This window comes from Euleptes europaea, chromosome 17 (genome assembly GCF_029931775.1).
Source record: "Euleptes europaea isolate rEulEur1 chromosome 17, rEulEur1.hap1, whole genome shotgun sequence".
In the NCBI taxonomy this organism is placed as follows: domain Eukaryota; kingdom Metazoa; phylum Chordata; class Lepidosauria; order Squamata; family Sphaerodactylidae; genus Euleptes; species Euleptes europaea.
In genome coordinates, this window is record NC_079328.1 from 23,487,778 (window position 1) to 23,514,515 (window position 26,738).

General features: G+C 42.0%; 1 protein-coding gene across 1 annotated transcript in view; it reads right to left on the bottom strand.

The window, feature by feature from the left end:
• Positions 1-26,738, bottom strand: part of GARRE1 (granule associated Rac and RHOG effector 1) — a 71,015-nt gene that overhangs the window by 15,727 nt on the left and 28,550 nt on the right. Inside the window, exons 2-7 of the mRNA XM_056862464.1 lie at positions 21,550-22,860; positions 8,248-8,454; positions 4,285-4,425; positions 3,379-3,474; positions 3,123-3,284; positions 2,462-2,620 (exon numbers count right to left, since the gene is read on the bottom strand). Of these exons, the coding sequence (XP_056718442.1) occupies positions 2,462-2,620; positions 3,123-3,284; positions 3,379-3,474; positions 4,285-4,425; positions 8,248-8,454; positions 21,550-22,032 (1,248 nt within the window). The 5' untranslated portion in view covers positions 22,033-22,860. The remainder of the gene's footprint in view (positions 1-2,461; positions 2,621-3,122; positions 3,285-3,378; positions 3,475-4,284; positions 4,426-8,247; positions 8,455-21,549; positions 22,861-26,738) is intronic.

The following is a 26,738-nucleotide window of genomic DNA, read 5'->3' on the forward strand; positions in this document are numbered from 1 at the left end:
CATAAGATTACACAAGCAAACTTTTATAAGATTATCATTCTGCACTCTGGCTAGAGAATCTTACACTGTTGCTAAATTTGGAACGGGAGCTTCTAAGATCTGCAACTCAATGACGCCTCATGGGAAGGCAGCATTTCAATAATATAATCCAGCAGCATTGGAGGGGAAACAGAGATGCTTTACCAACAGAGGTTTCATTTTATCTGAGCAAACTGAACTCAAAATACAGGCAGCAAATGTTTCTCACACCCACCCTAGGAAGTAGCTCTTGACAGCCATTGTTCTTACTTCACAGATGTTTCCTCCATCACTCCCACCCATGGAACAATCTAAACAGCGGATGAGGTTCTCACTGGCATGCAATGCAAGTGAAATTCAAACACACAGATGAAAAGTTTCTAACTAGCACTGAGAAGAGTACAAGATAGTTTCTGCCCGACTAATAAAAAGCCTGCTCTGACCATATTGTAATTTATAACATTTTTATCCTGCCTTTTCCCCGAGGAATTCAGGGTGGCATACATGGTTCCTTTTCTTCACAACAACCTTGTAAGGAAATAGATCATGATGGGTAGCTGTGTTAGTCTGTCTGTAGCAGCAAAAAAAAGCAAGTGTCCAGTAGCACCTTAAAGACTAACAAAATTTCTGGAAATTTTGTTAGCTTTTAAGGCAGTGTAAAAAAACAAACAAACTACAATTTTACAGATTGTACATAATCTACAGGACATCACACTTTGCTGAATAGTGGTCCCAATTCCCCCCTGGAACCTTAAAATCCCCACCCCGGGGGAAATTCCCCTCTTGTTGAGAACCCATGCTTTAAGGTGATACTGGACTCTTGTTTTTTTCTACTTGTAAGGAATGTTAGGCTGAGAGAGAACAAATGGCCAGAAGTCACCCAGTGAGTTTCATAGCAAGCAGGGAGATCTGAAGCTGAGTCTCCCTAGTTCTAGGTCAACACTCTAACCACTACACTGCTCTGGCATACCTTAACAGCGACAATATCAAAAAACTGAGGATTGGAAAAAATGTGACCGGAGGAGCCATATGTATGCTAAATCCTGTCCTCCCGCAGCAACGTAAAACTAGGCCGGGGCATTACATTGTTTGAAAAAATTACCTTCCTGCCTAACTCACTACTGGCGATAGAGTCAAGAGTGGACACAGCTGCTTCAAGCCATGGGCCACCACAATACAAGGCAGGGGAGGATGGGAAGGGGACATCTTTAGTCTTTCCCAAGTTGCTAAATTTTGCTCAGGGCTATTAAGGTCTGGTTGAGAGAGACCACTAATGGTAATGTCAATATTGGTCACAACTAACTTTTAGATAAATCTTAGTATAATATATTTATTGCAAATATTTTAGCATTTTAATGTATTTATGTTAAGCTATGGGGATACTTTTGATTTGATACCTATCCTTTTAAAATCCTTTCTAAGAATGTAGTTGTATACTGTGTTCTGGCCAAAGCTGTAAATAATAAATAATAATAATAATAAGGCAAGGGAGGAACAGCTGCATCAACCTCCCTTCTGCACACTCAATTTCAAACTCACTCCACCCCATTGCCTGCTTTATGTGTGAATGGACAGGCATAACATGAATCCCAAGGCTGCCTGTCTGGCGATTGGGGCGGGGCATCCGAAAGGAGGGCTCAAGTTAGACCTTTCTGCCCCGGCATGAAAGAAGGGGCTGAGCAATGGGCTAGCAAGAAAGAGCCTTGAGCTCCTTAAAGGGGTCAGTGGGGTGGCGGGGCAGCAGGGCGAGTGTTGCACATGCCGAGCCAGGGACATAGTCGCTGGTCAGCCATTAGGCTGGCACGTGGATGCAAAGCCACAGGCCTTGCACCTAGAAAATGCTCTCTCTCTACGCCACAAAGCAATATCAGAAAAGCTGCTTCAAGGAATCCTGTAGCTTCCTCTAGTTTGACCCTAACACTAAATATTGAGAGGTCAAAGGGCAGTTTCTGTTTGTGTGTGTGTGTGTGTGTGTGTGTGGTGTTGCATAGGCAATGATTAAAAAGGACAATTTCAGTCCAGGGTAGACCTTCCCCTTTAACCTACTCATGGGAGGGCACTGCCCAAAAGGCGGCCAGGAGCAAGCTGAAACAAGTGGCCTTGCAGCATTACCACAACCACGGGGGCCACGGTTCAGCCTGCCACAGGGCTGCTCTAACGTCCCCATCTGCCCTGAATGTCAGTTTAGAAGGAACTATGTTTTCATTACCACAGGATGACCGAAATAACCTGTACCATAACTACAAGGAGGGGGGTTAAAACGGAAAAAAGGTGCAAGAAACTTGTGATCAGGATTGCTTGCATTTTGTGTAAAACTTAAAACATTTCCAGGGAGACTTGAAATGAAATGGAGCTACAGTGCTGGAGGAAGATTTTTTTTACTTCCCCTTCCCATCCCCAAAGCTGCTAGTTGTCCCACAGGTCAAAACATACAGGTACTTACCAGCCCAGCTTGGCCAAAGAGCAACTGTACCGCAGTTTTACAAGCTCCCCGCCATGTGGAAGGGCAAACCTGGTTCAGTATTTCGGTCACAGGAGAGTCATCCCTTGGGGTCACTCCATTATGGCACCCAGTTTCTTTGATCAGTTGTATCATAGTGTGCTGTAGGGGAAAAAAAGAAAATAATTAAAAATGAACTGGTGAACATGAAGCAAACAAAACAGCAGATCACACACACGCATGGGCATGAACAGACACTAGTTAAAATGGATGTTAGCCTCCAACTTTGGAGAACTATTTAAATCAATGCTACTCCAATTCTGACCACCCAGCTTCACCGCCAGTCAAGCTGCCAAGTTTATGTATAACACTCTGTGCTATGCACATGCGCAATATAATGGTGACAAGGGCTGGAGCGTTATGGGCTGCTGGAAGCCCTGCAATGGGAGCGAGTGGCAGCTTGTGAAACGCAACTAGCTTTTCATTTGCAACCCAATACTACCCAAACACCTTGAAACTTTCCTTTTCCTCCTGAACATGCTTGCTGAGTTGGCACAACTTTCAGAGTGTTTGCTTTGCCAATCAACCTTCGACACAGTACTTAACATTTGGGCAAAAGTACTGCTTGTCTCGACGAAAAGTAATTTAGATTTTAGTATATTACCGTTTTCAACTTCAAGTTGTCCGCTGCAGACTCGTTGAAGGATATTCCTTTCAGGAAGTGAGCACCTATCTGAATAGGAACTGTTGGGAGCTCACACTGGATTGGCTGAGGAGGAGTCTGTCTCCGACCAGCCTGTTGGGCTTCGGCATCACTGCAGCAGCCCTGGAGGGACACAACACCAAGTGCGCAAGTCAAAGAGGTCCGCCTGCAACAAATTCAGCAGTGTCTTTGGCTGAAAGAAAGAAACTGCTCTTACCTGCAAACTTGCTTCAATAGCTTTTGGGTTCAAGTGGAAGCCAGCCTTCATCGCGTATTCACAGTGACCCAAACTCTCCAATGCAATTTTATATGCCTGATATTTAAAACACACACCAACAAAAACCACAAATCAAACAAAAATCAAAAACTGTATTTTTAAATGAATGAACAAAGCCCTGAAACTAAAGGAGATGGCAAATGCACCTCTCACACTATCTTTGCTTTCAGAGGTGACTTGTTCCAAAAGACAGCAAGCTTTGTCCTCAGGATGAAAATTTATTAAAATATTTATACTGTGCCTTTCCCTGTGGCTGAAGGTATATCACAAATTTAAAACATACAGACTAGAATTCCAAATAACTTTCTTCTCCCTAAAAGATAACCTGCTACCTGCAGTGCCTCCCAAACATTTCTAGACACATCACTCTCATCACTGCCTCAAGAAGCCCCTTCCACATAGTGGGAGCAAAATCAGAAAAGCACAGGCTCTAGTGGATGCCAAGTAGGCTATCCTAAGAAGGGAGACAACTAGACCTGAGGTCTGCAACTGGTATATGGCGTCCTATGGGAAGACATGGTCTTTTAGACAGAAACACCTGTACAAATACCTCACTGGATATGATATCCTTCTTGGTGGTGGTAAGTGTCATCAAATTGCAGCCAACGTACGCAACCCAGTAGGGTTTTCAAGGCAAGAGACTAACAGTGGTGGTTTGCCATTGCCTGTCTCTGTGTAGACTTCCCGGGAGGGCTCTCACCCAAGTACTAACCAGAGCTGAACCTACTTAGCTTCTGAGCTCTGATGAGATCAGGCTAGCTGCGGCCATTTCCTTCTTAGCAGGCATCAATCCCCACACCACCCGAGTGGTAACGCAAAGAAAATAAAAGCAGAAATGCAGCTGACCTGCAAAGCACTGTCTATTTTCAAGTTCAGTTCTTTTAGCTGGTGCTCAGGAATTGCCACACTTTGGGAACAGAAGAGCTGTTGGACCTCAATTCCAGCCAGACAGCCGTCACAGCCTCTCTCTCGCAGCCGGAATGTGGCCTTTAAGCAGAACGAATAAAGTACAGACAAGACAAAAATAGCAACAGTTCAAAACTGGTACAATAAAATCTGAAGGACTATGAAGTTGCTGTGATAAAAGCAAACAGTAAGGGGGTCACATTTGGATTATGTACTACAAGTCATATTTGCATCCTAGTCTTTTAGAGAGAAAGGCTGCAGTAGAGGAATTTTTAACATAAGCTTGGTTAAGAGCCAATCCTTTTTATGTTAGTCAAGATTAACATGTGCGTCAACGTAACCCTTAACAGTGTTTAAGGCTGAGGGATGGGAAAGGAAGAACGGAGGGGTCTGGGGGATGGTATGTGCAATAACACAGTCTTCTCCCTTAACTGCGTTTAAGGGCTGGAAAGTGTACAATGGCCCTGTATCAGTGATGGCAAACCTTTTAGAGACCCACTTATTTATTGCAATGTGCCAACCCCACTTATTTATTGCAAAGTGCCAACACTGCAATTTAACCTGAATACTGAGGTTTTAGTTTAGAAAAAAACAACTCATACATTAGCATCTTTTGTCTTAAAAGAAAAACACAATAACAGAGCTTTCAATGATACAAACAACTTTTTATTGAAAGGTAAAAGTTTGCATTTGTCTAGTCCCCTCTTAAAGGCATCTAGGCTAGATGCCACCACCACATCCTGTGGCAAGGAGTTATACAGGTTAATTACATGCTGGGTAAGTGGGTGTTCCTCTTTTAGTAGGGGATTTCACTGAAAGGTGGGAGGCGCCGCAAAGCCCGCACTGTGTCCCGAGCGCTCTGCTCCCCTCCAGCTATGCCACGCTGTGAGCTATGCTCCCCTCCAACCTAGCTCCTCTCCAACCCCACCACGGGAATCACCTTCGCCACAGACTCAACCGGCTGCTGTCCACGCTGCACCATCACGCCACATGTGACCCGCCCTGCCACATGTGACAGGGGAGGGAGGAAAAGCTCCCATTGCTGGGCAGAGGGGCAGGTGATGTGAGAAATGACCTCAGGCGCGCGAGGGGAGGGGAGCAGCCCGGCCCCACGTCCCTCTGGCTTTCTAGTAACGAACGCAGGCAAACTCTGTGCTGAGGCAACGGCGCGGGTGCCCACAGAGAGGGCTCTGAGGGCCCCCTCTGGCACGCATACCATAGGTTTGCCACTAATGCCCTATATGCTGTCTTTCGCTTTGTCTACAGCATAGTCCCAGAGTTCAGGAAGTGGAATTGAGCTCACACTCTATTGTTCGAACCCTGTCCATTGCAACAGGTTGTAATTCCCCAATAAACTACATCCTGTAGATTCCATAGCTAAAGCCAAATCTACAGTTAATGCTAATGTTTAAACGTTGGCAAGCTGCTTTGCAGAAAACACTCAAGAAACTCCACTTTCTTTAAGCCATTTAACCCTATGGCATCATAACTGGTGGCTCTTGATTCCACCAGGAGCTTGCATGTTGACCTACACTTGGATTTCCAATAAAGATGACAATGTACATGTATATGAAGGCTTCTAAATTCAAAGCATACCACTTTTAAAGAAGCCCCATTAAGAACATTTTGTTATAAAGAATCAATTCAACAAAACACATACTGGTACCATGGGAATCAGCCACGTTCTGATCCAAGTGTGATGTCACAACACTTTAGTGCAGCTCAAGTTCAAGTCCAGTGGTGGTTGAAGAAGTGACAATTACTTATCCTTCTATTAGCGTGAACAAGAACCAACACGGTTCAGTGCTCCTGACTCCATTTCAGTTCAAAAACTAGGTGCAACAGAGAAAGTTCTGCCCTAGCCTTCTCCACAACATGCTAGTTATTTTTTTAAAAAGCATAAGCATTTTTTTCATGGCAAGCGTTCACCTGCTGTCTGAAATGGAACAGTCAAGACTTCTGAGTCGTCATTATCTGCTGTTTTTAAGAACTAGGTCAAGTGTCAACCATAACCCGTAAATGTTAGGAAGTACGCATAAAATAAAAATAACCGGAATGCAATGTGTTTTCAATTTGTGTTATTTAAAGTGGATTGCAATTTTAACCCAGTGGAAGTTTGGCCTGAATGCTGCTTTTCAAACCATGAAAGAAAACAGAGTACTAAACAAAAAAACGGGTTGGATCCAGCCAGCTTTTCCACTCAATTCAGTCAACGCCCCCTCCTTATTACAGCACCCATTCCACATCCATGCAGATGTCATGATACCCAATATAGCCTTTTTGGTAGTCAGTCAACCCTCTCGTTCCTTTTTCACGTGAAAAAACTGGCTGGATCCAACCCAATGTGTAGAAGTCCTCCCAGACACAGGCTTTAGAAGCTCCTCGCTCATTCTGGTGGGAGCCACAGACTGCGCCACATCACTTTTAGTCAAACCCTTATTTTGAACAGGTAACTTTCTGAATTTATTTTAGGGTTTTATTCAGGCTCAGGTTAGAAATGGCACTAGAATTAATCTAATACATTAACAGTGCAATCCTATGCAGCTACTCCTATCTAATCACATTGATTTCAATAGGCTTAGAATGGAGAGCCAGTGTGGTGTACTGGTTAAAGTATCAGATTAGGATCTGGGAAATCCAGATTCGAATCCCAACTCTGCCAAGGAAACTTGCTGGGCGACCTGGGGCCAGTCACATACTCTCAGCCTCAACCCTGGCAAGTATTGTATGGGAGACCTCCAAGGAATACCAGGGGTGTGATGCAGAGGCAGGGAATGGCAAACCACCTCTGAATGTCTCTTGTCTTGAAAATCCTACAGGGTCGCCATAAGTTAGGTGTGACTTTATGGCAAAAAATAAAAGGAGTTACTCTAAAAAATAAAAGAAGTATCGGATCAGGTTCAAGGTGCTGGTTTTGACCTTTAAAGCCTTACACGGCCTGGGACCTTCGTATCTGTGGGACCGCCTCTCCTGGTATGCCCCCCGAAGATCTTTACGATCATCAGATAACAGCTTACTGGTGGTCCCTGGCCCTAAGAGTGTGCGGCTGTCCTCAACGAGAGCCAGGGCCTTTTTGGCCCTGGCGCAGGCCTGGCGGAATGCTCTGTATGGTGACATCAGAGCCCTGTGGGACCTTAAAGAGTTCCGCAGGGCCTGCAAGATCGAGCTTTTCCGCCAGGCCTACAGCTGAGGACAACTGCCGGTATCATTCTCTGCTGGCTTCCCTATCCCCTGCTTTTTTTACGTTACTCTCATTATTGGGAGGGGGCGCAACCTACTGCTTATTCTGGGCACTATGGGCCAAATTAAGCGCCATCTGGAGTATTTAAGGATTTTTAATTGGGTTTTATTGTTTGATTTTAGAATTATTACTTTTATTGTTAATACTGACACATTTGATGTTCCCCGCCCTGAGCCTGGTCTTGGCCGGGTTATAAATTGAATAAACAAACATATAGGATTGCACTGTAAATCTATCTCTGAAAGAAAAGGGGGCAAAAGAAATTAATTCTCTATCAGGAATACTGAAGTCTAGCAGCACATAACCCCATAATGCAAAGGAACCTGGAGATTGTGAGCTTCAGAATGAGATATCTGACTGTTGCAGGCCCTGAGCAAAGGATTCCCCCCACCCATTTTGTTAGATACATATCAACATGTACAACACTCAACATTTATTTTGTAACCTTACATATGCCAAATTTTGTTGACTTGAAATGGAAATAACTGCACAGGGAAAAAGCTACAACCACCAGAATTTGATACTAAGGACAGGAAATGGAAAAGCAAGAGCCTTTCATGTCCTCCTTATGAACTGCCAAGAAGCATTTGATTCACTTTTACTGGCGAGAGTATGCTGGAGATTCACTCTGATCCATCCAGGCAGCTATTATATATGCTTACCTCCGCTGCGCCTCTCCAGGATCGCACAGCTTCTTCTAGCTCAGTTGTTGGGTTTGAACTGGACGTCTCAGCCATACTGGAATTCTTCCTTTCCTGAGCTACCACTTCAGCAAAACACGAGTGAGCCACTGGTTGGACCTTCTGCAAAGCTTGGGATAAAAACTGAAAGTGTACTTGCATCACTGTCAAGAAACATCGTCCAAGGACCTATAAAAGTGGGGGGAGAAAAGCCATGTCAGGATTTCTTCCATTCAAATATTTGGTGTTTGTGCGAATTCTGATATTTGAACTTGATCTTCACCTATCTGAATACTTTTACTTGACATCATGATGAAAATTTCAGTACCCCACATCTTCCCTGGATTCACAATTATTGGCTGGGTCACAAATAATTCCTTTTTGGACAAGGTCCAGCCTTCCTTGGAAGAAACTGATTTTCAGGAGCTGTTTCATATCTAATTGGGGGACCAATACCATCTTGGTCTCCCTAAATGACTACTCATCATTGGAAAAGACACTTGGGAGTATGGCCCTGTTGACTTCCCTGTACCTTACCATTAACCACTGTATATTTCTGGACTGATTGGCTGAGGTGATAATCATGGGCACTGCACTGGTGGCTCTGATTCCAAAAGATGGTATGGGGGAAAATATTGTGTCTTGCAGGTTTCTATTCTGTTTACCATGTTGCTTAGGATCTACATGAAACCACTCTGACCATACCCCGGTTAAACGAATTAAATGCATTGTGTGTGTCAACCTTGGAAAACTGTCTGGAAACCTCAACTGGTCCAAAATACAGTAGCTGGGCTACTGTCAGGGGCTAGATACAAGATTAGTATCATGGTTCACCATTGTGCATCCAAGGTTCACATCTTAGCAGGTTCACATCACATGTTAAAATGTTAAAATATCATCAAGTGCTAGTTTGCATCCACACACAATTCAAAGTGATGATCATTACCTTAAATAGTCCTTCATGGCCTGGCCTGGCCTGGGACCAGGATACTTGAGAAGCTGACTTCTCGCAGATGGATCTGCCCAATGGTTAAAACTGTCCTCAAAAACTCTGCATTGGGTGCTCCCACTTAGAGGCAAGACAGCTACATATCAGAGATGGTGCCTTTTCTTATATAGTGCCAAATTAAGGAATTCCTTCCCTCCATGAGCTCATCTCATGCCAAACTCACAATCTTAAGGTGCCAGCCCAAAAAAGGTTTTTATTTTCCCAAGTTTATACATTATTCCCTTTTTTGAAGTTTTAAACAGATATATCCTTCTACTTCGCTGGCTGAAAAGTTTTTTGGAAGATGCTCTGCTTCTGTTATTGCTGTTTAAAGTGTTCTCTTTGATGCAGCTTTATTAGTTTTTTCTTGCACAATTTTAATTTGCTTATTTTATGCTGTTTTGTGTTTAAAATTATGATGTTTTATTGTTTTAGATGCATATGTAAACTGTCTCAAAAATATTGTTACAGTGGAAGCAGAAAACAAATACTTAAATCCATACAATTCAACGTAGAAAGTGCTTTTGAAGGGAGAGAGAGGTTAAATACGTGAAAATACATGCATGTAATAAAATGGTACAGTGTTCACTTAGGAAAATATCCAAAGTTGCATGAACAGACATCTCAGTTGTTGACACTTTCCAGTTTCCACATAGGACATGATTTCTGCCTTGAATGGAATAAGACAAACTTAAGTGTTGCAGAATGAACCCCCCCCCACACAATGCATATATTGTGCCCCCCAACACCCCTAGAGCCATACGTCTCCTTTTGCTTGTGATTCATCTCACTGACAACCACAAAGGGAATACCTCTTTAAACTAAGGCCATCCCTTCAGTCATGTCCACAGCTTTATTATTGGCACCGCCTCTGAAAGCCCTACGCTTGAAGAATAATAACCTACTGGTGACCCCTGGCCCAAGGAGTGTGCAGCTGTCCTTGACGAGGGCCAGGGCTTTCTCGGTCTTGGCCCTGGCCTGGTGGAACAGCCTCCCTAACAAAATCAGGGCTCTGAGTGACCTAAATGAGTTCCGCAGGGCCTGTAAAACAGAGCTGTTCCACCAGGGTTACAAATGAGGGCAGTTGCAAGTTTTTCCCAATTCCATTGTTTGCTGGCCTCCCCATCCTCCCCCCACCCAGGCCCTGCAACTTGGTTTTGGGGGTTTTCTACCTGGCCTGGTTTTCTACCGGCTTCTATCTTTGGGATTCATGATTGCCATCTTGTTCTATTTTACTGTTGGGGAATGTGATTTTAAAGTATGTTTTGATTTATATTTTTATGCTCAAAATGTTGTGACCCGCTTTGAGCCCAGCTCGCTGAGAATGAGGGCAGACTATAAATACGAATAAATAAATAAATTTATAGTTGGCCCCTTTTCCTCCCAATATGCTGTTAGTTCTTGGGATATTCAAGATATCAAGTCCTGAGAGGAAGGGGCTAAAGCATGCACCACTTCCTGAGAGGAAGGGGCTAAAGCTGCCATTCCAATATCTGAGGAAGAGCAGCTGGGAACAAAAATATTGGGACTAGAAGGAGGGGGAAAAGAAGTGTTTTTATTTTTACATGTAAACAGCTTTGAAGAACTTATGGTCAGAAAGCAGGATCTAAATCTAATAAAGTGGCAGATGTTATCACAAAGTTTGTTTTACTGACTAATGCAACTGAGCTGTGCCCCACTTGTGGCCACCATGGCTATATGGAGAACCACTAAACCTAGGCCCCCACTTTTCTTATTTTAATGAGTTTACAAGTGTTGTCTCCCAGAGAGCAAGAAGACATGGCCATGTTATATGATATCCCTCCAGAAGGAACAGTGGGAGCATAGAGAACCATGACTGAGCCTAAGCAGCCCTACCCCTGATCAAGAGTGGATGAATGATCTCAGACCAGGACCTTCCCTCCTCCTTCTCCCAACAGGATAAAAACAACAATCACAACACTGCTCTAGATTGCACTGTACAGCTCTGGACCAATAACAGGTCTTTTTATTTCCTGGACCAGCAACCCACATAGGTGTTGGAAAACTACTCTGGTGATAATCCTAACTGGGGACTAGCAACTGCTTGGTATTTTTAGTTGCATGCTCCTGAAAACTTGCATGTGACTTTCCTGAATAGATGGCCACATGACAGTTAAAGCATACTTAATGCACTTTACAAAATCCTTGTAAGAAATACACTTGCAGCAGTCCTGGGAAAGTCCCAACATTAGGACTCTGATGTTTTGTTAAACAGACTAAAACTATACCCCCCCAAACAAACTAAAGTTATATCCCTAATTGGGCAATACACGTGTTTTCAATTATTATTTTCATGTTAGTACATATAAAAATGGAAGATGGTGGGCACTGTTTCTCTCCACATAGAGAGGGATGCTTGTCCATGTTGCACCTTCCAAAAATTGAATGCTTTTCCTCAAAACCAATGTTTAAAATGCATATTTGATTAAAACCAGGCAATGAACTAACTACATATTTTTATGAACAGTTCGCTGATATCAAGTAAAGCTTTCAATTTATTACTTTTTTTCATCTTTTTTACTTGCTTCCCTGTTTTCCAGTTGACAAGCACTTCAGCAATCAACTCTGTAACCAGAGAAGCGAAAATCCAAAGGGGACCAGAATCGTGAGCTAAACCCACTGCAGCAATACGGAAGATGTGTAAGAGTTTGCTCAGGAAAAGCAACTTGTGGATTTTGCCTTTCCCTAAAAAGAAGTTGGATTTGGAGGATTCTATGATCAAATGGGCTACATAATAATTGCAGTACAATCTCTTGTGCTCCTCTGTTTAAGGAATACATGTACAAGCAAAACATTATCTCAAAGCACAGGAATGTATGGCTCCCTTCTAATAGTATTCTATGGAGAACACATTTATATATTGTTTACAAGCAAGAGTTTGTCAAGATGGCAACAATTCAATCTATTTAAGAAGAGCTCCTAGTCGCAATGGCTCCCCCCGCTTTCCGTCTCGTCTCCCTCCGACATTCCTTTATGATTCAATCATTTCCCTTCTTTGTACAAAGTTTAAACTTAACAGTTTAGGTATGCTGACTGACCTCTCCAAGTGCAGTTTGCTTTTTAAAAAATATTGACTTGGCATCCATGAAAAAAAAATCTAGGACAGTTATACTGTTCTAAAAAGATTATTATGGAAACAGAAGTGCTTTTATGAATTCTTGCTGAATTCAGTTTACTCAAACTAAGGCTTATTAAAACATTTTGAAACTGGTAGAACTTTAAAGCAAACACATCAGCTTCTGGGGTGGGGGTGGGTAAGGAGACACTGGCAAACGGGATCAACAAGTACCTCCTTTAAAGTCATGACCAGGCCTTGCCTTACTATTCAGCCTCTACTGGTCTCCCATTCCCCACTTCTGTGGAAGAATGCACTATAAATTCCACATACATGCTACTTTATACACAGCAGCCCAAAGCTAAGGGATCAGGGATTTCCTCTGTGGTATGCCACTTCAGAGAGCCCCATGGCGCAGAGTGGGAAGCTGTAGTATTGCAGTTGACACTCTGCTTATGACCTGAGTTCCATCCCAACAGAAGTCAGTTTCAGGTTGCCGGATCAAGGTTGACTCAGCATTCCACCTTTCCGAGGTGGGTAAAATGACTACCCAGCTTGCTGGGGGTAAAATGTAGACGACTGGGGAAGGCAATGGATAAATCACCACTACATGATGTGATGTACCCCATGACTAAGCAGTCAGGCAGCCCATTCCTGAAGGGCGGGGAGAGACAGGCGGCAGCTGGAAGCAGCGCAGCCACGGCACCTCCACAGAGGTTTCATGGCTGTAAAATTCACAAATTAAATATTAAAAAATTAAAAAAAACTGTGAAACTCCATGAAATGGAGTTACACAGGGCTACGCCAGCTATTTTGCTGCTGTAGCAACTCCTCAACATACAGGAACATTCCCCAGGCTAAAAGGGGTTTGGAACACCCCGGGAACGCCCTGCCCCTGGGAAGCCCCCCCCCCCCCGATGCCAGCACGGGCACCTGCTGCCAAGTTTTTGTTCCCTGTGCTGCAGCATCACTCTGCGGTGCTGCCGTAAGTGCCCCCGCGCCACTTTATCTCAGCGCAAAGTGGCACGGACACTGTTGTGGGTTATTCCGGCTCCTATGGAGCTTGGGGGGGGGGGGCCTTCAGGATTGCACAGTTAGTCAAAGTTTCTTAAACATCAAAGTGATAGTAGAATGGAGCAGGTAGTGAGCTTTCTGAAGAGGGCTTTGGATATGAGGCTGAAATGTTAATTGTGTGTGTTAAGTGCCGTCAAGTCGCTTCCGACTCATGGCGACCCTATGAATGAAAGTCCTCCAAAATGTCCTATCTTTGACAGCCTTGCTCAGATCTTGCAAATTGAAGGCTGTGGCTTCCTTTATTGAGTCAATCCATCTCTTGCTGGGTCTTCCTCTTTTCCTGCTGCCCTCTACTTTTCCTAACATGACGGTCTTTTCCAGTGACTCTTGTCGTCTCATGACGTGACCAAAATACGACAGCCTCAGTTTAGTCACTAAACTGAGGAAATGTTAATTACTCATAGTTAAATGTTATCTAAAGCTGGGAGGTGCTTATCTTTTTTTCTGCAGTCTAAGATGCTATCTTGCGGGTGTGGGGGGGCATGTACACATATCCAAACGTCAAATGAGACATGAAAGCCTGGCTAGAGTAAGTGAAAATCACCTTAAGTGGCAGCAGTAGAAAACACTTTTAATAGTGGTAGAAAGCACTTTTAATAGTCTCCTCTCTTTTAATAGTCTCCTCTGGAGTGGTGGACTCTGATCTGGAGAATCGGGTTTGATTCCCCATTCCTCCACATGAGCAGCAGATGCTAATCTGGTAAACTGGGTTGATTTCCCCACTCCTACACACAAAACCAGCTGGTGACCTTGGGCAAGTTACAGTTCTATTAGGAACTCTCTCAGCCCCACCTACCTAACAGGGTGCCTGTTGTCAGGAGGGGAAGGGAAGGTGATTGTAAGCCAGTTTGAGTCTCCCTTAAGTGGTAGAGAAAGTTGGCATATCAAAACCAACTCTTCTTCTTCTTCTAGGCAGGAACTGACCCTGTATTCGTAGAGGTTGCAAAGCTACACAATTCATATGTCTAGACTTAAAGAAAAAAACTGAGGTATTTATCCCACTCTCCCGCCCTCCAATTGTTAAAGTTTCCCAGCACACCAAACTGAGCTGTGCAGCAACCACTTAAGAGAATCTGACATCATCCAATATGGAGCACCAAATGAAGACTACTCCCTCGGTCACCACTTCCTGTAATGTTCCACATTCACAGGCTTGGACAATTCCGTTCCTGCTTTATTCAAGATCATATCAAAGCATGCTCTGCGCAATCTGCAATGGAGGACATGGGACTGAACAGAAGCCAAGCATCATACTGGAGGCCAATGACCCTTCTGTATGCAGCGAGGCACCTGACACTGCCAACATTATTTTTGAAGTAAAGGTCATTAAGACACAGAGATAAGGGATATGTGTGTCCATTGTAGATGCCTAGGAAGCAGGGGGAAGCAGCAATTTGAAAGTAGAAAGGGGGCAGATGTGCACACCGCAATACAGATAAACTACCTAGAGGCGTAGGGCAGAAAGGGCGGGGAGATTCATAAATTTGTTTTAGCAACAGTCATGAACACCAGAATGGCATTTTAAAAAAGAACTTGTGACATGACCACAGGTTATCAGTGGCCGATGGGGCTCATAACAGACAAAGCCATATTCTAACAAGTTCTCCACATGTATAGAAAAAGCTTAACACATCTGACCCTATTTGCAGCCCCTCCCTTAATTCTCGATGGGCCACTGGACATCTATAGGCTGTGTAATGGGGCCACCCATAATCGTGTTCAGGTTTCTGCATACTCAGGGGACTGCTGAGATATGCAGAAAAATATGAAGTTTTAAAAAAAGACACCCCCCAACTGCTTGATGAGCATTCTCACTGCTCTGCAGGAGAGAAAATGAACATTGGTTAAAGAAATAATAGTGGGGAAGGGGAACTGCTGAAGTCCTTAATAGGTTATTGTACCACGGGGCAGGTGGGCAGGGATAACGGTAGGAGAAGCCTACTTTCCACCACCTGTTTTGCTTTGTATTGTGTCAGATGTATTGTGTCAGATTATCGGTCTATATTGGAGAAAGTTGGTTCCTTTCATCATATTTGGTGGCTTTGTGATAAAGCAAAAAAATTTGGGGATATGATTTACAATGAACTACGGCTAATTTTACAACAAAATATCCCTAAAACATCAGAGATGATGTTACTAAATATCATTCCAGGACATATTTCAACACAAAGAACTTTTTTGTTATATGCCACTACTGCTGCAAGACTGGTCTATGCAGCTAAATGAAAAATGTCTGAGGTACCGGACAAAATTGACTGAATAAATAAAATGTTTGAATTGGTAGAAATGGCTAAATTAACAGCGTTGGTGAATCAAAATGAAAATGAAGATTTTGTGAAGGAGTGGGGGGCATGGATGATTTATTGTGACAGGGAACTTAATATGAATGATGTTAAAGGTTACGATTTATTCTAATTCATCTGTTAAGAATAACATTATTATACTGTTAAAGAGGAAAAGAAAACAAGAAAAAATGAATTAATATAAATATGTTATAATATGAATTAGATAAATATAGCAAAGAGGATAATAAAGATTTGGTAGAAACAGAGGGGAGATGGGAAGTTAGAAGAAAATCTAGGTAGAATATTATGGCTTTTTATTGTGATAGAAAATCTGTATACAAGGTTAATGGATTGCATGAAATTATAATAGAAAATAAAAATATTTAAAAAAAAGATTATCGGTCTATATCACTCAGCATTTATTCAAACAGACTTCGACACCAGCCCTAGGTTCTCAAGGTAGCTTACAATATAAAGCAATATTATACACATTAAAAAACCTATCCCATGCCCAAAGCTTAAGCCCCCCTTCAATAAAAATACTGCATACCTGTGGAACATTTCACAAAACATTAAAAAGCAGAATAGTAGATAAACAGCAAAAACATAATAAAAACTTTGTAACAGTATTACATTTGTAAGAAAGGAAAAACCCTGTTAATTAACAAATCCAAACACACGAAGCATTGTTAATCTACCTAAAAGATCAACAAACAGCCTACGCAAACAAACCTCCTTTCACCTTGCACTAGAAGCTCAATAGATTTGGTGCCAGGCTTCACCAGGCATAGTTCTCAAAGGTCTGAAGCAGAGAAAGGTTATTTCACAACAGCTACTAGAAGAGATTTTCTTTCTTTTTTAACTGCAGATGCCAGGGATTGATTCTGAACCTTCTGCATACAAGCAGCCATGCTCCAAGTGAGCAACGTCCCCTCAGTTAAAATTGAGGCTGCATTCAATCCTACTGACCCACCAGAGACTAGAATGCTTCAGGAGGAGCAAGACTGCCCTTTGAATCTGGTGCTTCAGACCAGTGGTTCCCAACCCTTTCGGTATGGTGATCCTCAAGTCCAAGTTTACTTCCTATAGCCACTCACTTAAAAAAAATAGAGCTTGCACAAATCAATAACACTACAAAAGCCTGGGCCCCACTTTCACAGGCTTCGCGACCCACTTCTGCTTTGGGACCCACAGGCTGGGAAATACTGCCTTAGACCACCTAGCCTCCCTGACACATCACATGATGCTATAAACATGGAAGGGCTCTGATTATTTGGAAACAAAGAGTTCTGGCGGAGAGATTAATTAGGATCCAAGGAATAGTGCTCCTTTTGATCCTAATTAGTCATGCCTCCACCAACGAATTTACGCTTTAAAGGGGACAAAGCCTCCAGCCGACTCACAGTATCATGGAAAGGGAGGTGAAGTTATGGTAGGGTTATATACTTTGCAAATTCCCTAATCCCTCCCCACTCTTTCTGGCCTTTTATGCAGGGATGTTTCCCTGCGGGTCATCCCCGCCAACTGCTTCAGGGCTTCATTTTGATTATGCATGCCTTTCCCGACCATCAGAAGTCACCTTGCTCTCCCCAAGCGTTTCGCCCACATTTTCTAGATTCTGGATAAAACAGCATCTGGAAAATATGGGCAAAACACACAGGGAGAGCAAGGCGACCTCTGATGGTACGGAAAGGCACGCATAATCAAAGGGAAGCCTGTAAGCAGTTGGCAGGGGTGACTACAAGGAAACGTCCCTGCATAAAAGGCATCTGTCACTGCTCAGGACTAGATGAGCAGCTTCCTGCTCACCTGGCCTGGGCAGTTGTGCTGATATTCAGAGATCACAGATAATCTGCACATCTAACTCCAGAAGTTAGTGGAATATTACTGCAAGGGGGGTTTCCCTTATTTATCCTGCCTCCCCCCAATTCCTTGCAGGTCTCCAACTTTCATGACGCAGTGCCTATTATCTTAATTCTCTCCACCACCACCCTGGTCCAACCTGGATGCAGTAGTGTAAGCTTTTAAAGACCAATTAATTTGGAAGTAAAAAAGTCCAGGCTGATGGATTAATTAGGATTGGAGGGAAAGATTTTCATCCAATCCTAACTAATTGCATCTTTCACCTCTGCTATGAAGGGATCTGAAACAATCCAAGATCAAAAGCACCCCAAGCAGTTATATGGGGCGGAAAATTTCCAAAACAGAAAATCTTCTGTTGCACATATGCAAACATATTCTGTTTATCTACAGTTGTCAGGGCTGTTGTGCTGCAAATCCATAATGTTAGATAGGCTAGATGCGGGATATTAAGCATGAACAGATGCTAGTACTTGCACATGTTCCAGGCTTGTATATGGTGTATTGCCTTAGTTTGCTAACATTTATTTGTTTAAATTTGGATCGCAATATTTTCTGATTCAAAATTTCCCAGAAAACCCACATCACTGGCCCCAAGTTCATTTCCCCACAGGCAATGTCCATGAGCTCCACTTCAGACATTAGTCACAGGGATTATAAAATGCATCTTGCTTGCATTTGTAAATTCACTGCAGCTTTGATATGTCTAACTCTGCCCTAAGTGAAAAGCTTCCACAATGTCATAGTTCCATCAGCTATAGTGACTTTCACTACATGGTCCTTCCAATGTAGATTTAAGAGCCACTCAGCTACTCAAACTACAGAATATTTCTTTGTGGAAGTTAAAGAAAATTCTAAGTTATTTTAGACTCTGGATATGTTGCCCCATAGGGCATTTCCTTCTAATTCTCAATATGGAATGGAAGCCCCTGAAAAACATCCTGTATAATCCTATATCTGAACTACACTATGATCTTAAGGTGTACAGAATGATCTTAAGGTAAACAGAATATCATAGGTAAAGAACGGGAAAAGCTTGACGATGCTTCTTTGTTTAAATCCCAAATTTCAAGTATCAACAGAAATGTTAAAGTGTTTTTCTGCTCACAGCTACTGTAACAATGACTAAGTTTTTACAACCACAAAAAGCAGAGAAATGTTAGGGCTGCATTCAGACATAATGACAAACTATGGTTTATTCTTAATAGATTGAGCATTTCAGTTCCTTAGGTTTGTGTGCTCCCTTCCTCTCACATGCAGAAACTATTGTTTCTTGCCTACAAATTAAGTGTGGCTCTGAACTTAATTTTTATGCCTAAAGCCACATATGTGAAATCATGTACTGAAGTGGGTTGGCAAATCACAGCAAAGCATCCTCATGGATTAAACTGTGATGTAACCCACAAGCATTCTTAGCCATAACCCTATTTTCGTAGGCAACAAAGAAAACAACTTGCAATAAACATAAACTACAGTTTGTTGCAAACTAAGAAACCTTCAAATATCCAAACCATGTACTGGGGTCAGGGAGAGAGATAGGGATTACGTGAGCTTAATAACTTTTTGTAATGACAGACCAGGGTCATTGCAGGTTATTTTATCTGAATGAAGGCAAAGAGTATTCTACATTCTCAAAGCAGCTGGCCTTCTCCCTACTAGATCTACTTGTGCCCTCAGGCACGGAAGAATTCCACTAAAGTAATCAAGAGTTCCCCAGGATCTATTATGCATGTTTCCTTATGCTGACTCTACTCTCAGGTAAAATAAATTTCAACAAATCTATAAAGTGCTCTGCTTCTTCCATTAGCAACTGGGTTGGATCCATTACTCATTTTCTGTTGGCAGAAGGGCACTTCCATCAGCCATGGGGAAAGCACAAAATATACATGACACTATGACAAACCAAAGTACCAAGTTATAGGAACACTTGATACAGTAGCCCACAATGCAATCCTTAACATCCCTACATTTGAGTTTAAGAGGATGAAGAAACAGAACTGTGACAAGCTGGAATACCAACAATCGCATGTGTGAACACTCTATTTCCCTGAGCTTTCCACCTAAGTTGCTGCTCCCCAAGACAAGTTAATTCAGGCAGAAGGTGGAATGGATGGCAAGGGACGAAATAATGCAACAACTTAATTTTGTGAACCAAGATCTCAACAAGGACTATGGTTAGGGTTAAAACCAGATCAAATAAATTAGCGTGTATCGATTTAGGTGAAAGCCTCTCTTTTTAAAATTAAAAAGAACTGCCCGTATGAGCTTGCTGATGTTCCGTTCATTTCAGCAGCTGACAAAATGGATTGGAATTAAGAACACTCACACTTAACAACAACAAATTATTGTGTGAACTGGATTTGCCAGCCATGTTTACGTTAAGCATGCATAAGTGAGCCAACTGGCATACAACACCAAACCATGACTTGGCATTACACAAACTAGCCTCAGGCTTCTGCTGCCTCCCCTCAGCATGCTTAACACATGCTTCCCTAACTTCCTCTTCTGTCAGACTAGCAAAATAGGGTTTGCATATGTAGTCTACACCAAAAGTAGAGATGTGCCCACTGACCCAACACTTACAAGATACAGTCTCTATAGCTGACTCCTCATAGCATCATTTACATGTTGAAGGTTCAGAAAATTAAATAGTTCTGAAAGTATGCTCTTTTTCACTGTCTTCTCCACAAAATATTTTATTTATTTATATTTTATTTTTTTATTTACAGCCTGCCTTTCTCACAGGGACTCAAGGAAGATTACCCATAGTGGGTCAAGTACAATCAACAAAATGGGACTTTCAATAAATGATGCATTAGGATTGTAGCAGTCTGGAACCATCAGAAAGAACAGAAGCATAGCATAGGGATTAACGTGACACATTATGTGGTGCAAAAATTATATAATAGGATCTTACTTACATTGCGCTATATGCAACTGTATATTAACTGTATGGACTAACTTCCCATGTTCCTCATGATTATTAGGAACTTCACCATCAATTACGTACAGGTCTCAATTTCTCAGGGTGCAGCACAGAGCTATTGGCCACTGAAAGCATTATTTTGTTATTTACAATTCCCTAATATTATGCCTCAGGTGTACCTTTTTGCCACTGATGTCACCAGTTCTGAAACTAAATAAAAGTACATATCCTTTTGCTTTCCTCTTGTGTGCTTGTATGCATATTTGGTATTTAACACTTTATAGGAAGGTCTAACTTTCTGCCGTCAGAAAATAAGATGGCCTCTTTATTAGGTCTGCAGGAAGAAGAAACTAGGATAGATTCAGCGTCCAGACAAAATCCCTTTAATATTAGCTAAGATGACGTCCCACACACAGTAACAAAACTATTTGACACTGGTTTGAACAAGATGACATGAAGTACTGTTTGACAAAACCCCAATCTGATGACTGGCCAATCAGTAACTCAGATGCTATCAGACTTTCTGAAATTAAGACAATGTAGATTGTTAAATGTAAGTACGCTGCAATAGGGGAAAAGGATCAATGAGGTATCCCTCCAAAATGATTGTGCGTGTGTGTTGCCTCCTCCAAGTGAGATGTCACACAGTCATGAAGATACCTATTCTTGGAAAGCATGACTGCTAGCAAGGAGAAAAAATAAAATAGATACAACTTAATATTTGTGTTGCTATTCAGAATGTTACTTCTCTTGTACAGTACATTCAATCTGTCACATTTTTATGGTGACAGCAACCTGTGTATACTAATAGTCAGATTTGAATCCTGTGAGATACTGCAATATGCGCTACTTTTTAATTTTATCATATCTCAAAATAGTGGCTGCCATTCCCATTGTAAGACACCAGGTAAATGGGGGGCCAGAGGTTGACAGAGATGCATGTCTAAGACTTCTATCATGAATGGTCTACCTTCACTGAAGTAGAACAGCCGAAAACGTCTGCAGATCTTGAAAATTCCCCTCCACACACACAAATGCAGATGCACAGAAAGCCAAAGTGGAAGACGGGTCTTACCTCAATGTCCTGTAGGCTGAACTCCTTTTGATCTTTAAAGTTTGCTGCTCCAGCACTCAGTTCCATAAGCATTTTTGCTATTTCTGGTTTTATTGCTGCCGTGAGTCGACTTGCTGCTTCCATGACATGTTCCTGCACGTCTTTCAGTTGCATAGCTGCCTTAGAGTAGTGCGAGTTCCGAAACACGCTGCTGAAAAGGTCTGTAAGGAAAGCGCTTGCACGGCAAAATACATTGAGCGCATCCAGATATTTGGAGATTCCCTGCTGGATGTCTGCAATTGGAGTAGCATGGTTGCAGCCGCCAGCAGCAGCCGGGGAAACCAGAGGGGATGTCGTGGCTGGAGATGCTAAAGGTGTGCTCAAGGTCCTGCCTAGCTCTGGCATTTGATACTGCTGGTGTTGCTGCACTTTTTGCTTGGACCCGCCAAGCAAAAAGCGCCTCTTATAGTCCATTTTACTTTCCTGTGCACTGCAGCAATACATAAGGGAGTACTTGTCCAAAGGTTCCTTGAATTAACAATCTACTCTCAAGCCTTGCTCCCCGAGAACTATACCTGTGTATAGCAGGAGTAGAAGAGTATGCACATAATTCTCGTAAGAGGCATTTCAGAAACAAAAAAGGTAGGTAATCTGTATCAGCAGTGAGAAAGGCAGCAGGTCTGCTGGCTTCGTACTATTCAGTGTTCAAACGCAGCACCGCTGCAGTTACAAATTATATTGTAAAAGCAAGCTGTGATAGCTTAAAAATACTGTATGTTTCCTGGTTAGCATTCTACTATGTGCTCAGGATACAATTTCAAAGCAGGGGACAAAAAAAGCGGTCTGCTCCAGTTAAATGCATTTTTGACACCTGATGTTAACATTAATTTACAATGAAGAAACTTTAACAATCTTTTTAAAAGTAATTTCATAGTAATAAACGTTTTCAGTTAATATCAGGAGAGGAAGAGCAAAATCACTGTTCAACAGTGATTGTTAATACAGAGCAAGTCTTTCTTTGAAGAACCACTGAGCCTTCACATCAGCAGATCAAATAGCTTAACGGTTTGATGGAGCCCGTCAATCAAACTGGTTTGAATTTTCCATCTTAATACTGAAAAAAAACACAAGTTTGCTTCCTGGAGATTCTGCAAGTACACATTATTCAGAAAGTGAGTGTGTGTTTTATTGCAAGCCTTCTCCGCCTTTCCTTCTGTATGTTGAGGTAGTTTCCTTTTAACATTAGTTAAGTGGTGCTTTCAGAATGAACTTCTCTTGATTGTAGAGTCTGAAGAATGCAGAAATGTATTTGTAAGGCCTCTAGGTCATTTCCTGGCAGGAGGAAAATTACAAAGATTATAGATAAGTGAACCATTTATTTAAAATATGAACTCCTGCTTCTCCTGCTATATTTCTATTAATAACTATGACAAAAAGGTACAGCTGTAGGAACATTAAAAATAGTTGTAATACAATAAAGTAAGCCTAATATATATGTCATGTATTCCTCACTAGCAACTCACTAGCTTAGATATTCTGAAGAAAATGCTAACTAAAACACATTTCATTTGAATGACTACAATGAGATTAAATCAGCTGATGTTCATATACATTAACTTAGTTATTACGTATGCTAAGCTGCTACAAATACACTTCCTAAATGAAAAATTATAATTAGATCGATACTACAAGTCCACCCCATCTTAGCATTTATTTTGTCAACTGCAAACAAACTGCAGCATGGGATGACTCAAAATAAAATGGTTTGGCTGGAACCTGACAATACACATTTGCCCCACACCCAGTACATAGCTGTGTTTTACAGACACACTATTTTATCAACACAGCTAGGGATGCTGACCCCCCAGCACTGAAATACATAAGAGGAGTCAAAGCAGGATGGCTTAAATATAACTTGACACCAAGAAAGAGCTAATTTTAATAACCAATTTAAGATTACAGTTTCTTTATTCGTGTGTTTATTTGAACAACCATGCCTGCTAATTGGCTGCAGTAACAATGAAAATGTTATTTTCAGCTAAATGGAGTCTTTCTACTAAGGAACTGCTGGTGTAGCAACCTCCATGCCTCTTGTGCTGCAGAAACAGTATTTGCTTTGGGGAGAAACTGAGCCATTAAGAATCTCTTTGGCTCTATACATAGAGGACTTTAAACAAGATCATTTGTTTGAATACTAATAGCCCAGAACTATTCAGAATCAAGGGTTGGCAGTTACTGTGCAGAACTATGCTCTTCCATGAAGTTTGGTTGACAGAATCTAGCCACCCATAGTATATACAATATAATAAACACAATTTATAACTCTGTCATATTTGTAATGACCTGAGAATTCACATTTTTATTTTAAAAAGTTATATGCATGGAATCATGGGCTGACTGGGGCTGTAAACATTGCTCCTTGGCATCCTCTTCCATGCTCTGTGAGCATGGAAGCTGGACGACATGAAGAGGACTGGAAGATGACTAGAGAGATGGTGGAAGACTTGGGATGAATCAGACAAAGCATATTATAAAGCCCATTTGTAGGCCTATGAGGTGGCAGTGACGCCAACAAAGGAGACTTTCTTCTCTGCCACCATTGCATCAGCAGACTCTCATCCAGCTGAATGGTTCAAAGTGATTCGTGACTTGATAACAACTAAATCTGACCCTGGGGCCAAGATAATTTGGCCCCCAGCTATGATATTTTTGCAACATTTTTTGCTGACAAAATCTCTCTCATCCATTCTGATTTGTAGGCCAGGTTGAGGGCAGATTCAGTACCCAAGGGGTCAGAAGTGCCTTCTTGTCCTTTTGTTATGATAATTTCAAATTGATGCTGCCCATGAATGTTGACAAGGTACTTTGATTAGATGAAACAGACACAGCAGTGCTATCTACCTATTCATGACAATTCACTCCAAATCAACAGGCAATCTCTACCAATGATTTCAATGTATAGAATATCGCAGGGGACAGGATGAAACGTTCTGGCATCCTGCATTATAAATGCTGTTTGATTGAAGAGGTCCCTCAGCATTAAGAACTTACCCACTAATGGGAGAACCACAACCATAAGCACAGTAATTACTATCATAGACAGGTGGCCTCTAAATGATTGTATCAAAAGCTAATGAGAGGTCCAGCAGAATCGGAATCACATTCCTTTTACTTCTCTGACACAGGTTGATCGGGACAGCTTCAATCCCCAAAAGTGGTATAACAGTCCAATTCAAACAGGTCTAGGATAATCAGCTTCATCCAGGTATGTCTAACAGACTGAGCCTAGACATTAATACATTTGTATTCAATTCAGACATAAATAGTATGTAAGGGAAATTTAAAACAACTTACAAAAAATAAAAATCTGACTTTAAAATCCAGTCTCATCCACTCTGAATCAAGTTGCATTGGCTGAGTGAGGAAAGATATGAATAAGCGGCAAGATATTTTCCCACTAGGCTAAAGCCTTTCTCCACTGTCCTATGCAACCAACCCCATTTGTTTTTTAAAAAGGCTGGAGGTTTCCCTCTGCAAAGGTGAAGAGGTCTTACCATACTATAGGAAAGACTGTCAGACCCTGGCAAGCACTTCGGAACAAAGATGGAAATATGTTGTTATCTGCCCCTGGAATGGCAAGAGTAGCCACCATAGGGTCAAACTGAAAATATAGTTTTCAGAACCAAATCAATATAAGCAACCCATTGATGCTTAAAGCCCAGCCAGAATCACGTTGTTGATGCCCCAATTCATCTGGATGTGCCAGATATCAGAGATAATCTCAGCCCGTCTCTCTTCTGTAAGGAAGACCCTGCCAAGCTGCCTTTCCTGACTAATTCCTAGACAGAATAATTCAACTGCAGTCAGCAGGGCGGCAGGGCACTTATCATGAAGTTTGTTAAACAAAGTTCTCAACAGAACATGAGGCACTTTCAGAGGGTTCTATTATCCTCTCAGAATATGCAGAGTTAGTCATAATTCATTTGGAGAGATGTCCAAGGCTGGAAATACAAGCCAACACTGGGAAGGCCCAGGTTTAGCACAATGTGCTATATTTGTAGTTGTTTTCCCCTTGAACACATACGCACTGTCCTATAAAAGAATCCACAATACTTGGAATGTATCAAATTCAGCAGGGCTTAATCGAGGAAAAAACTAGGAAACTGCAAGTCCCAAAAATGTCAGTATACTGTGGTACACCCAAAGTAAAAGCAGGAACTAGCAAAGAGTCACTTAGCTAACACAGCAATACTATTTTACAAAGGGCCCAGTAGACGTGATGACATCTATGGGTTCGATCCATGGACACTGCCGCCATTTTGAAGCAATTTAAAAAAGCCACGAGAACCCTATCTTGATTGGGCCTGCGGCACAATGTGCCGAGGCACTCTTGTTTCATAGCTGGTGCTCTGTGAATGCCAGTCAGGATACACAGCTGTAGGCCCAAATGAAGCCCTCAGAGACAACTCATCTGGCCCCTAACATTTATTGAAATATTTGTCACCTGTAAAGCACAATAAAAACACAACTGACACATAGTTAAAGCATGGTCAGCAAGAGCATCCAATTAAACCCATAAATTGATACTAGGCTTAAAACGCTGGAAAGCAAAAATATTGGTTTTGAAGAATTGTACTGCCAGTAATTACTACCACTGATGGCAACCTGTCCTAAGCAGTTTAAGGTGGTGGCTAGAATTGGCCCTGCTGGTCTGGAGCGAGTGGTGTATGCAACTGATTGTAAACAGCACACTTATACAACAGAATAAAAGCCTCAAGCAAACACTGGGATACGAGGCAGTAAAAGAACACCTTGTTTCAAAATAATAACTGCTAGCAAATCCAAATAGAGACATAGGAAGCTGCAGACAGTCAAGTTCCCAAGCAGCATTAGAATAAGATAGGGTGGATGACCCTAAATATTTACATCCCACTTTTCTCCCCATAAACACAGCTCAAAGTGAGATTTGTTTAGTCTCTGAAGCCCACCCTTATTATGCATCATGGCCAGTGAGAGAGATGAAAACACAGGGAAATAGTTCTTGAGCAGTGCCAAGTATTCTAGAGAGATGGATAATTAAGTAATTTACTTATCACATTTATATCCTGCTTTTCATCCATCATGGACACTGAGGTCTCCCATCCATGCACTGACCACAGCCAAACCCACTTAGCTTCAGCAAGGCTGTGCAATCATGAATCACAGAATTG